Source organism: Lytechinus pictus, chromosome 1 (genome assembly GCF_037042905.1).
Source record: "Lytechinus pictus isolate F3 Inbred chromosome 1, Lp3.0, whole genome shotgun sequence".
Taxonomy (NCBI): domain Eukaryota; kingdom Metazoa; phylum Echinodermata; class Echinoidea; order Temnopleuroida; family Toxopneustidae; genus Lytechinus; species Lytechinus pictus.
The window spans coordinates 29,916,168-29,929,837 of record NC_087245.1 but is presented as its reverse complement, the minus strand read 5'-3'; the positions used below and the strand labels follow the sequence as shown (position 1 = coordinate 29,929,837).

Genomic DNA, 13,670 nt, shown 5'->3' with positions numbered 1-13,670 from the left:
TAGGTACTGGTGTTAAAAGTCGACATTGGTGCTTGTGATGAAGCGAACTGAAGATGATGATGTTAAAGATTGCATTTGGGGGGATAATTTGGGGTTAGTGCCAAGAAGAGAAAAGAGAGACATATCACGAAGACAGGAAGAGGTGTTTGTCCCCTGATATCCTATGTCATTGGGTGATTTCAATTTCAGTGTTGACCTTTTGGTGTTGGTGTTAGGTCAATTTTTACACGAGTATAAAACCAAATATAAAACGAAAATGGTCCTGAAATGTCACTCACTAGATGTGGAGATGTCAATAATGTGATCTGGATCAGTTTTACAAACTCAGAATACGTTTTAGAGCTAGGGGAAGCAATCCATATTGTGCTTCCAACACCAACGCCAACACCGGACTTGAAATCACCCAATCGATTACATCATCTCTTCTCTAAGATACAAGTTGTGAAGTGGGCAGTGAAGGAGGACATGTTCAAGTGTCTGCCTAGATCATGTTCACAGTTGCATGTGGGATTTAGGGCATACACGAGGGAGTGCTCTGTTCCATCGCCGTTGCCACAGTATCAGTGTTCTTCTGGATGGTCTTAGTGATTCTGGCGGAAGAAGTAGATGTAGAGGGAGGAGCATTAAATGCATGGAGAGCAGGGGCCCGTTTCTCAACACCGTCATAAGTCTAAGTTCTTGACTAAATCGGAGAAAGTGAGCAACCTGTCCGCTACCCATTTCACGAAGCCCTCTTTGCCAAGATCTGGGACAACAACCTGACTAAATATTTATGATTCTTTCGTAATGACATAGTGGCATCACGTGGGTAGACAATGACATTTAACAGTGCCTCAAAATTTAAAAATTATAAGCTTACATAATCAATCATAGAAGTTGAAATTACATTGCAAAACAAGTGGAATAGATCATTCAATAATAGTCTTGTAATACACAGAAACGAGAAAAACTTGATAAAATGCTACAAAACCATTTACTTTGAAATAATAAAATAATTGGATCGATATTAAAATATTCTGCCATTTCAGGCCATCCATAACTGGACTCGTATTCATTGTTTTCAGACCCTTGTCAACATTTTGACAAATAATATCTCTAATTTATGCATAGAATTTGTCAAATGGTAGACATGTTTCGGTATCTAAAGATATAGAAAAAAATTATTTTGCACTATATCTTGATGTTTGGAATCATAAAAAAGTGTAGGCTATAATTCTCATCATTTTACAAAGAGAACCTTTATATGGTTTACTTCCATAAAACTATTAAAATTAGATATCCCAAGGGTACCCATCTCAAGGTCCATATGTGATGACGGACATCAAAGATGGAGAAAACTACCTCTCATGAGTGCTCCTATTTTTGTTGTTAAATTTCTGTTTTCTTGTTAAAGTTGTGCTTGGAATGTTTGTCAACCTATTTGTATGTGTCCTGTGATCACATTGGACCTGTTTGACTTGTGGATTCCATCCTCTTGCTTCAGAAAATAGTGATTCTAGGTTCTGAAATATGACTGACCGTGACCCCAGTGTGGAAAGTTTGCTGGTACAGGAGATCCTGCCTCGTCTAGCCATAGCTCTGGCTTGATGCTTCTCTACCTTAGCGCTCTTTCTCTTGCTGGACTCACTAATGCTAGCTGCAAAGGTCTTCTCTATTGGGGCTATTATTGTCCTTTTTCTTTTGTTTGGATTTGCCTAAATGGTCACCCTTGACAATGGAATTGCCAATAGGACCCTGCACTACACAAAGAAGGAGCTTTTCTCGATCAACAATGAAGGTAGTCAGTTGTCTGTTTGTTGTTATTATCCTGCTCCAAAAGCAGGATTGTCTCGTACAATGTGACTTGAGCATTTTAAGTAGTGATGTATATGCCGCCCCAACCCAGCGCCCCAAGTGTAGCGGATCTAACATCTACTACTATCCCAACTGTACAGCGTCATACCAACTCTTGCTTAGAGCCGGAGATATATGTCCGAGCCCGGGCCCGTCTGTGCTTCATAGTCCTAGCAATGAAAACTCACGTTCTTCTAGTCGATCTGTCTCAACTATATCTGGGACTGTATTCAATGCACGCTCCATAAGACATAAAATGCCAGACTTGATAGCGCACCTCAGTTGTAATCCCACTGATATTTTATGCATATGTGAGAGTTGGTTAAATGAATCCTGTGATTCTACTGAGCTCGGATTTCCCCATGACTATGTTCTGTTTCGACGTGACCGGCAGGACATTCAAGAGAGCCATGAAAAGGGTGGAGGTGGGGTCCTTACAGTTATTCATGCAAAGTTGTGTCCCCGACGTCTCGTTGCATTGGAACACCCCTGCCTAGAGATGACATGTGTTGAGATTGTGATGCGTAAGTCAAAATGGCTTCTCATTACCATCTATCGCCCACCTAATGCTAATGTCCAGTATTGGGACTTTCTCCAGGAGTTCATCGATGACACACAACGATACGTGGGTGATTATGCTGGTGTGATACTGACGGGTGACTTGAACGTTGACTTGCTAGACATCAACTCGACTGATGCAACTCAGCTGTTGACTATGCTTAGCACTATGGACCTGACACAGCTAGTTGATACAGTGACGAGGCCTTCGCCTCAGGATGCGACCAGAGGAACGTTGATTGATCACTTGTTCACCAATCGTCGTGATCTGTTCGCTGAGACACGTGTGTGTCCTAATCCAACACCTAGTGACCATTTCGCCGTTCATTTTCGGATCGTGAATAATAAGTCGTTCACAACCAGAGATGTTCTTCGTAACTTTATGCTTTATCAACGAGGTGACTTCGATCATCTAAACCGCTTGCTTTAGTTGGTTCCTTGGTCACTCTTTATTGATACCAATGATGTTGATGCATCTTGGGAAGGATTCTTAGACATCTTCGAGGCTGCAGCTAAGGATGCCATCCCCCGAGTAACCAAGAGATCCAGGAGATGGAAGCCCTGGATTTCCAGGGAAATCAAAGCCATGATTTCATTGAAGGGCAAACTCTTCAGGAAAGCTACAAGGTCAAAGATAGCAGAGGATTGGCTGTCCTTCAAGAATATTTGGAACAAGACAAAATATGCCATCAGATCCTCATACAGTCTCTATGTCAATGACCTTTTCTCTCTTCCCGATAATAAGAAGCGGTTTTTCGCGTTCATCCGAGAGCATAAAAGGAACGCTCCTCCGCCAGTTCTTGTTGTTAATGATGAAGTCTTCAGTAGACCCCACGACATCGCAAGTAAGTTCCTCAGCTGTTTTCAATCATCCTTTTCGGAGGAAAGATGTGTGCCAGCTATTCCACCGACATGTGAATTTCCGATCGAATGCTTGCAGTCATTTGACATTTCGACCAGTGATATCTTTCGACTCATGGACTCACTTCAAGAGAATAAGGCCCCTGGCGTGGATGGTTTGTCCCCTGTCCTGTTAAAGCGAACCGCCGCGGTGTCTTCACATATATTTCAGCGTATTCTCTCATTGTCACTGTCGGCAGGCAAAGTTCCGGGATCATGGAAGGTAGCGAATGTCTGTCCAGTTTTTAAATCTGGTGACAGGTCAGATCCCTCTAATTATCGGCCTGTTGCGCTTACCTCAGTTGCCAGTAAGATGATGGAATCTATTGTAGTGAGCGCAATTGAAAACCATCTCAGTACTAACTGCCCAATCACCAGCGTTCAGCATGGATTTAGAAAGCGTAAATCCTGTGTAACCCAATTATTACATCTTACGAATGAGTGGCTTACCTGCCTGGAGGGTCGGCGTTCATGTCCTGTCGATGTAGTCTACTTAGACTTTTCTCGTGCATTTGACAAGATGCCCCACGACGTCCTGCTTTGTAAGCTTTCAGAAATGTTCAATATTGGCGGTAACCTCTGGGCATGGATGAAATCCTTTCTATGCGGACGACGCCACCGTGTCCTATACAAAGGTTCCTTCTCGGAGTGGGCTTCTGTCCTGTCTGGGGTTCCTCAAGGGAGTGTCTTAGGTCCGCTGTTGTTCAATTTGTTCATCAACGATGTACCTAATAGCTTGGAATCACCTTGTGCATTGTTTGCGGACGACACAATCATCTACCGACCTGTACGTGATATCACGGACTCTGCAATATTACAACGTGATCTTGACAGGGTTTCGCAGTGGTGTGTTTCCAATGGAATGAAGCTAAATGTGAGCAAAACGAAAGTGATGCGAATTTCATGTTTAAGGAAAAACGTCGCCGAACCAGTATATCATTTGAATGGAGCTCTCATTGAGCCAGTCTTACAAGCAAAATATCTCGGGGTGATAATCAATACCAAGCTGTCTTGGGATGATCACGTTGATTACATTACCCGCAAAGCCAATAGATTGCTGGGATTGATCACCTCCATGTCATCGGGTTTAGCAACTTCAGCTCTCCTGGCACTTTACAAATTACCTGCTTACCTGCGTAGAACCCCACCAACAGGAATCTCGGTGACAGGCTTGAGAGTATTCAAAGAAGAGCCACTCGTATCATCCTGAAACAGCGCAGGCAGCAGATGCCCTATCCTGAGCGTCTAAGACTCCTTAATTGGGTCTCACTAGAATCCCGTAGGAAATATTTGCTCATTAACTTCGTGGCTAAAGCTCTCTACAACAATTGTTGAGAGCAGTGATATTTCTTTGAAAATCAGAGTTATAGAAAGGAGACAAGAGGATATCAGGTTCCATCACCTGATGGCTCGTACGAAACGTTTAAGTGATTCCGCCATTTACATTTTTCCTAGACTGTGGGACGAACTACCTCGGGACTTGCGCATTGACTTTGTACTCTCTAAATTTCAGACCTGGCAATACAGGCTGAAAAGTCATATCTTCTTCAATTAACTTTATCTTTTGAAGTCTTTGTTTAATTTACGATAGGTTAATTTAATAATTACGGTATGATTTGGAATCATTCATTCGTCTACTTTTTTTTGACATTCTTGAGCCGAAACTATAATTTTGATTATACTGCTTTTATGTCTCTGGAGTCTTTTTTCTTTTGCTTTTTTCCCCTCTTTTTCCTGCCATTATTTAAACATCTTCTGGACAGTTCCATCGCAGCTTCTTTATTATAATTGTGTATACAATTTAATATATGAAGTACTCGTTCTTTAATGTGTTTTCCTAGTTTCCTTAATCGCCTGAAGCCCACTAAGCCTATGTACCTATTCACTTCTTTTACCATGTTTTCTTAACTTCTATATACCGGTCAACATATATAATTTTAGACATTCTTGTCAGCTTGCTACTACATGTTCTCATTTTTTTTTTCTTCTTTTTTCTCAGTTTTAGACTTCATCGTTTCAGTTTGCTTACTTTACATTTTATGCAATAGTTTTTAAGCCAGAATTAATTCCTCATGTTTAAGCTCAGTATCGTGTCATGACCTAGTGTCATCATACATATTAGTTTCATGTTCTCTTTGTACTTTGTTTTTGTTAGTTGTTTAGTTTATGAAATGTTTTACATTTTACATTTTATTTACCTTCATGCTATATCTTACAGGTCTTCTATGTGCACCAGTTGGTCGGGAAGAGGGACCATTACGGTTACAGTGATTAAGTTTGCTTTCCTCTTCCCCGGCAGCCAACTGATGCATTCAGAGGACCGCCAGGAAGATTTTGCATTTATAATTGTTTGTGTACTCATATTTACATTGTTATATTTTGTGTGAATTGCTGAATAAATAATAATAATAATAATAATAATAATAATTATTAATAATTTCATTTTCTCATCAATTGAATGTTCCAGTCTTCACGGTTTGAGTATGTATGATGTATATTTTGCCTCTGCTATTATTTTGATTAGATGTATTTCCCAATTCATCAAAATATTAGCAGTTTTATCATAATGTTGCTTTTTTTAAATTATGCTATTTTGTGACTAAGTCTACGTCTCATCTGCTCTTTCTGCCGACAGTATCGATATCAAGGGATTCTAGTTAGGAAGCCTTTCGTGAAACAGGTTTAGTAAGATAAGAACTAACTCCATAGTTGGTGGACAAAGATATAACTTTTCCAGATGTTGAGAAACGGGCACCAGCATCCTTTGCCAGTCTTTCTGCAGTTACTATTCCAAGGATTTCAGCATGACCTGCAATCCATGTTATGATTACCGTACATAACTTCCTCTGCTATGTAAAATGGAAACGTTCTTGCTGGTATTTGAGACGATCTCCGGAAGTGAGGAGGAGCGTAGTGTGCTAGTCAGTCGGGATGTGGACGCTTTGGCAGTGAAGGAAATGGTCTCCAAGATGTGACCTGATCAACAGCAATCAATGGCTGCCATTTCTCCTTGAAAACTAGTGGAGTTACTCAATATGGGAACACTGAGGAGAGTAGGGTTACTGTTGAGTCCTGTCCAGTAGGCCTGGGAGTAAACATCGATTGATCGAATGGTTCGAATGGCTTACCGCCGATTGCCAATCGATTAGCAAATTTTTACTAATCGATTGATCGGCAGATCCCGATTAGACATTTGGGATAACTCGAATACTCAAGTAGTACAAAAAAATGACAAATAACAATTGTAATAAAATACTTAATACGTTTGAAAATGATGTTACCGAGGCAATTTGTCAAAAAATGAACAATGATTGTATAGTATTGCATTCACTGTTAAACACCAACTTCAAAGAGCTCCGAATGAATTTGATCCCATCCGGCCTTCCCCCTCGATACACAGTGTACATGTGCGCCTTAAAATAGAACACACAGAACAGCTAATTGCTGATTTGTGATTGGCCCGCGCTCCACTGATGGGAGTTTCTTTCAAGCACGTGGTGACCAATATCAGAAAAGGTCATGACTTCGGAGAAAAATAATCAACCCCTCCCAATCTGTGTGCGTGTGTGAGGAGAGAGAGAGAGAGAGTGGTAGGGGGAAGAAAGGTAGGGCTGGAATCATTGAATGCGGGGACTTTCATGTTTCAAAACAAAGCAAAGCAATCTGTATTACCCCCCCCCCCATACACAGGCACACCAATTTCCCCAGAGACCTAAACATAAAATTCCAACTCGTACCTTGCCTATTCATTCCATGTCTCCACTAGTCTCCAAATACAGACCCAGTTATAGGTTCAAATATTATCCAAAAAATAATAATTTGGCACTTAGAGTTTTAATTATTTAATTGAATAATATTTTGCAATTAATTTGTTTTTAAATACAGTATGTAGCATCGTGGGCAGTGCAACAAGCTTGGGTATGGCAGTAGGCAAGGGATTAATTTTTCCCCCACAAAAGTGTATCTGTCACAAGAATAGGCGTGAATGAATTGTTTACTGTGAATTGGAGACAAAAAAGACGTAATTGGACTTTGGACTGAGCTGTGAACATGAGCTAGGCTGATTCATTTATTATGCGGGGGTGTATAAAAGCATTGATTCAGGAAATTTTTTAATTGAAACAATAAACTGAAAGTTACAATCAACTTTCATGCAATTTCTTTTGACATCGTCATAGGGGGAACAAATAGTCATACTTTCATTTGTGAGAAACAGACTCCTGATGTTCAATGCAGTGAGGTCCAGTTGTGTAAGTGTGGCATTGAGAGTTGTAGATTTTCCTGCATTTTTGGTCACTAATAAGGAGGTCAACATTTGCGATTTTAGAAGACGTGATTCCCGACGATTAATCGAACTATTCGATTGTTTTTTCAGGAAATAATCGAATGGTAAAAATGACATTCGTCCCAGGCCTACTGTCCAGTATATGACAACACCTGGGAAAATTGAATTTCCATTTGGCACAATTTTTTCACTTTGTCACAATTTTACACTGTGATCTGATTTTCAAATTAAAAACAAAATCATACCATCAGAGAGAGGGTAAAATTTACTATCTTGACTAGGGTAGGCAATGGCACTAGATTTGTGCTGTAGACATGTGTCCAAAAAGTCAATAGGGCCTCAATTTTTTTTTCTATATTATGAGTGAACAATGTAGTTAAACGTAACGACTTCTTCACATTTTCTGGCAGCCAAATTGAATATCTATCAATAACACATTTCCACGGCTCCTCACAGAGGCTCAAACAGTCTAGGTCAGCATAAAGACTGACTGTAAAATACCTATTTTTATCCACAAGCCCACACAGTATAGCCTATAGGGACGGACCAATATGCTACATGCATTTCCAGGCACATTTTATGGAGTATTTTCAAGCCTTATTTTTCACTATTTAGGAAAATTTCAGGTAAGTTTTGAGCAATGTCTATGATAATAATGCTAATAAAGAATAGATCTATATTATTAGGTAATCCTTTTTAGTAGAAATGCTGTTTCGTTTTTTGGTTTTGCTTTTGTCCTACCTATCTAGCTTGACACTCTGTGGACAAGTTTTTGTCATCAAGAAGAATACATTTTTAACAATAACAACTCTCGAAAGCTGAACATTTTTATTTGTGTGGCAGAAAAATGCTGAAAATCTATTAGAATCTCAATTTTATTCTTCTTTTTTGCGGCCTGTAGATCTAGAGTAAAGTAGCCAAACATCGGACAGTTCCAAATATCGGACGAAAATGACTTCAACCCCCTCCCCATAACTACAGGGACCCGCACTGGCATGGGACTTTAATGCATAAGATACATGAACATACCTGCCACTGAACTGCACACACAGTAGATCAAAGTTGCTGCTCAAAAAAAATATTCCAGGGGTTAAATCCAGGGGTAGAATCCATGATTTTGACTTCCAAATATTCTTATGGCCCTCGCTAATTATGGACTCCAAAAGATCGATGACCAAAAAAAATCTTGTAAGGGGGGAAGTGATTTTCCGCCGGAAATATCGCTGCTGAGATCGCACATGTTCGATCCATAGCAAAAAAACTGCAATGGCCTCCGCAGGGGTTCCTTACGGCGGGAAATTCCACACCCTTCCAAATATGGCACAATCCCAAACATCGGACATATCGGCCAATTGAATGGGAAATGCATGCTGTTGACGCGGGCGCGCTCGTTTTCAGAACAAAGTCGCGCGCAACTGAGCGAAGACGTCCAATGTTCAGAGCCGTTTGGTAAGTAAATTATCATAATTTTTTTATTTCTATATCAAAATTGATGTAGTCCGTTTGGTATTAAAAAGTAAATTATCATTATTTTTTTATTTCTATATCAAAATTGATACTAGTAATAATTAAAATCGGCATTTGCCCAGCTAAAATGAATTATTTTATCAACAATTAAGCAATTATTTTGGGGTCTAGAGCGCGATTTAAATCGCCGAAATTGATCGCGGCGCACAGCTCTACTGTCTACACGTCCGATATTAGGAAACTGCATCAGATTTTTGGAAAAAAACAAGCCTCAGCTGGTAGTAAGTAAATAATTTCCGTTTACCATAATTTTTTCGATTCAATTTTTTATGACATTAATATTCAATATTTGTACAACGGAAATAAACATGATTTTTATTTAATTCAATGATTGTATTTTTGTTTTGGTCCAATTGTGCTTAAGAGTTAAGTGTCCGATGTTTGGGCACTTTACTCTAATTGCGATTTTTCAAAAAATATCGCAATCCTGACTTAGACACTCTGAAAAGACTGAAAATTATTTATCTTCATTGTCTTACTAGTCTTACTAAGACATAGCACATTTTTAAAATCCAGACACCCGGTTTTTACAAAGAATATCCCTGGCTGAATTCATTGTTCTGTACAAAATATGAAAACCTTCCTTCTCTCAGTAGTCTCACACCATGTCCATGTCATCAGCACTTCTAGTCTACTTCTAGCTCGACTCCAGCTCCCCCCCCCCCCCCCCCTTCACACGGGAGGCCAATACTATTCTCGGTGCAACTGCAAGCAATTCTTATGCACACATGTTCAATAAGGACATCACCATTCTGTGACAAATCAAAGTAATTCAAATCGCACGTACCTGTAATGGCTAAACCCCCAGCCCAGGTGCCGTACTGTAGGCTGTAGCCGGTAGCACGGCATTGGTACTCGTCTCTATACTTACTTGTAAAAACAGATTTTGACGATATTTTTTCCTTTGCACTCTCTTGAGGTGAAACGGGTTTATCTGTTTCTGCCTTGTCCCCTGCTTTGGGTGATGTTTTATCTGTCTTTTTACCTGGTATCTTGGTAAAATACGAGAATAAGGTCGCCATGTTTATTCAAAAACACCGCTTCAGCGCCTCCCGCAGCTATTAGTTGTGTGCGGGGGCGAGCGCGCGAGTGAATTTACGAACACGTGTTTTCTTCAGTTTTCGCGCGAAATTCTGAAAACGTAAACACAGCTGAGTGAGCCGTGCCAGCGCCAAGAGAAATAGGGAAGGGAAAACCCCTATCCGATCGCACACATAATTATGTTCCTGGGCATTTTATCTCGAGGCATCCGCCGGGCGAGGCAAATTACAATAAACCCTGACCCACTGGCGTAAAGATGGGGGGTGCTTGTATGGACGCCACAAAATTTTCACGACCAAGAAAATAAAAGGGGGAAGAAAGAAAGAAAAAGAAAGGAAAGGGGGAAGAAAGAAAGAAAAAGAAAGGAAAGGGGGAAGAAAGAAAGAAAAAGAAAGGAAAGGGGGAGAAGTAATGATAAAAGGCCTATCCTAAATATTTTGACAAAATGTGTCACAATATTAGATTTTTATAATAAAGGTCAAGATTTTTAATCGATCGCTTCGCTCGCTCGCAGCTTATCAGGCCAACTTGCCCCATACGCCATGTCTGGCCCCGTCAAATGCGTCATTATTATGGAATTATACATGAAATTCGTCTGTTTAGAGGAGTTTTTTTTAAACATATTTGTTATTTTGGTGCTAAACTACACAGACGTCTAGCCATCACGCATACAGGTGCCAGGGACCTATGTCCCATAGGCTCCATGTATAATCCCCCCCCCCCCAAAAAAAAAAAAAAAAAAAAAAAAAAAACTCGGGCTATAATTGTCAATTATTGCATCAAGGTTCTGCCGAGATTCTTATTATTTTCAAAAGTTAAATTATTGACATAGAACTATATATTTTGATGTAAAAATTTGCATTAGGGCCTAATGGTAAAAGTCAAGAATTATTCGGGGGAATATAGGTTCCATGTCTTTTGTACTACGCCTTCAGTCTACACGGCCATGGGGCCAATTCCCTAAGTTACTAGGAGGAGGATGAGGAATGGGAGATGGGGAGGGGAATGATGCCGGCGGATCCAGGTGGGGGGCAAAGCCGGCCCGTGCCCCCCCCCCCCCCCCTCCCTTAGAGAGGCACAATTAAAACATGTAATGTAAAAACCTTTTTAAAATACCTTTTTTTGGCATGTCAAACTTTTTCGTGGACGAAATGTCTTTATTTTTTTGTTAAAACCTTTTTGTTTGCTTGTCAAAGTTTTCCTCGGGGAAAATGTGCCCCCCCCCCTTGGAAATTCCTGGATCTGCCCCTGGGGGCAGCCATGCAAAAAGCCCAATGCAATTTACCTGAGGTGAGGACCCGTTTTGTGTGTTAGCAAGTGCCATGATATTATCTCGTATCAGTGCCTAATCTCATAGGCGGATCGATCCAGGGGGCCCGAGGGGCCCGCCCCCCCCCCCTATTGGCGGAGCAAAAAAAAGGGGGAAAGAAAAAAAAAAGAGGAGAAAAAAATAAGGGGAAAGATGAGATGAGGAAGACAAGTGATAAAAATAAGATGAGGGGAAGACTTGGGGAAAAAATTCATGTCACTATAAAATTTTCGCTCGCGCTTCGCGCTCGCATTGCCTGTTAGATGATTTACATATCTTGCTCAATATGGAGCTTAAAATATTAAGATTTGAAGTCATTATACAAAACATATTTCTCCTCGGAAATCGAACTTTCATTATTTTGTTTGATTTACAAATTTATTTTTAAAAAGTGCTCTGTAAAAATTGAGATAATTTATAATTATCTCAATATTAACTCTTTAACAAATTACTTGAAATCCCCATTTCATGACAGTTTATCTAAAAATTCGGCTCCGATTTGCGTTGGCATTAATTGTTAAAAATATGTATTAACTCATGCATCCTATTAATAATTTCAAAAATGCTTGAAATGTCCAGTTTTCAGGCCATAATATTAACAAATTTCGCGTTCTCAATATGCTTATTGGAATAATAAATAAGTTGATAACTTGATTAATAATTAAATTGTCCCTTTGTTCAGAATGGAATATCGACAAGTTTCATCTCGCGCTTAGGAATAAGAATAGGAATAATGACAAAATGTCCTTTGAATGTCCCGGTCCTATATGTCAAAACTCAATAATGAAAAATATCAGGGGCCCATTTCATAAAGAGTTACAACTGTTGTAACTTTTTATGAAATTATCGAATTATTATTGTACGGAAGGTCCCCAACTACTCATCCTTTTCATGCTTTTCAAAAATTTTCCTCGCGCTTCGCGTTCGTAGTAATTATTTAGTTGCATACACATCTTTTTCAAGAAAATAAACATTGCCCAGAATGTTCGAATTTTAGGACAAAATACAAAAAAAAAAAAAATCGCTCGCGCTTCGCGATTGCATTACATAAATAAGGATTATGATAATTTATGTTGCTTTATAAGAATAAAGCTAAGAAGTGACTATTAGGACTACCCCTTCAAAGGAACAAACAAAAATCATCTTCGAGCGGCCGAAAAAAAAATCCGCCCCCCCCCCTATTGGCGAAGGCTGGATCCGCCCCTGTAATCTTACCAAAAAAATCCCCCTCACGAACGTGTTCTGTGCTCCTTTTTACCTGAGAAGGACACGTTATGTCTGAGCAAGAGCTCCCTTCAAGTAAGTGCTTCTAGTAAGTGCCCCTTCTCGAATCAGTGCCCCTTTTTACCCAAAGAAAGTGCCCCTCACGAACATTTCCTGTGCCCCTTTCACCTGACAAGGATCCGTTTTATGCCGTTAGCATGCAGTGCCACTTTTCCTTTTTCGTATCAGTGCCCTTTCTTACCTCAGAAAAATTACCCCCACGAACGTGTCATGTGCCTCCAGTGCTTCCACTCTTCATGGAATCCACGAAATTCCAGGAAGTTATCATTTTCGGGAATGATATTATTTTCTGAATATTGCCTTAAGTTTTATGAGTCATGTGAGTGGGGTAGATCATTTTTTTTCTTTGTTTTAAGATTAAGATTTTTCTTTATTTTAAGATTATGGCCGTACGCACACTCACTCACATTTTTTTTTTACTGCAGATTTTCACAAAGTTCACCAAAAGTATGTACAATATTTATCAATTTCACTTAACAAAATACAAGTGCGCCTCAATGATAAGCTCGGTTGCTTCGCTCCCTCGCTTTCGAGGTTTTTTCTAAAAAGTTTATGCGTGCTGCTGCTCCCCCGCAAAAAACGTCTGCATACGGCCATGTTTAAGATAATGTCCCTTTTGAAAGAAAAGGTGCCCTTTTTTCCCTGTGCCCCCACCCCACTTTCAACTTCGCTCTACCACCCCTGCAATAAATAGAGTAACATTCACAGAGCAAAATGCTGAAAATTTCATTGAATTGGATAACAAATAACGAAGTTATTGAATTTTAAAGATTTGCTTTATTCCGGTGAAACAGCTCTAGGCATTTCCAACCCCCCTGGGCATGTCTTCATGAGTATTCATTCGGTGGGCTGATGACGTCGCATCCCCACTTGCCTTTTTCTTATGTCGTTATACATGAAATCATAATTGTTTCATTTCAGTGTGTAAAAATA

General features: G+C 39.8%; 1 protein-coding gene across 1 annotated transcript in view; it reads right to left on the bottom strand.

Moving 5' to 3' along the window:
* Positions 1 to 10,238, bottom strand: part of LOC129265505 (DNA mismatch repair protein Msh6-like) — a 55,095-nt gene extending 44,857 nt beyond the window's left edge. Inside the window, exon 1 of the mRNA XM_064100043.1 lies at positions 9,975 to 10,238. Within this exon, the coding sequence (XP_063956113.1) occupies positions 9,975 to 10,125 (151 nt within the window). The 5' untranslated portion in view covers positions 10,126 to 10,238. The remainder of the gene's footprint in view (positions 1 to 9,974) is intronic.
* Positions 10,239 to 13,670: the final 3,432 nt, after the last annotated feature.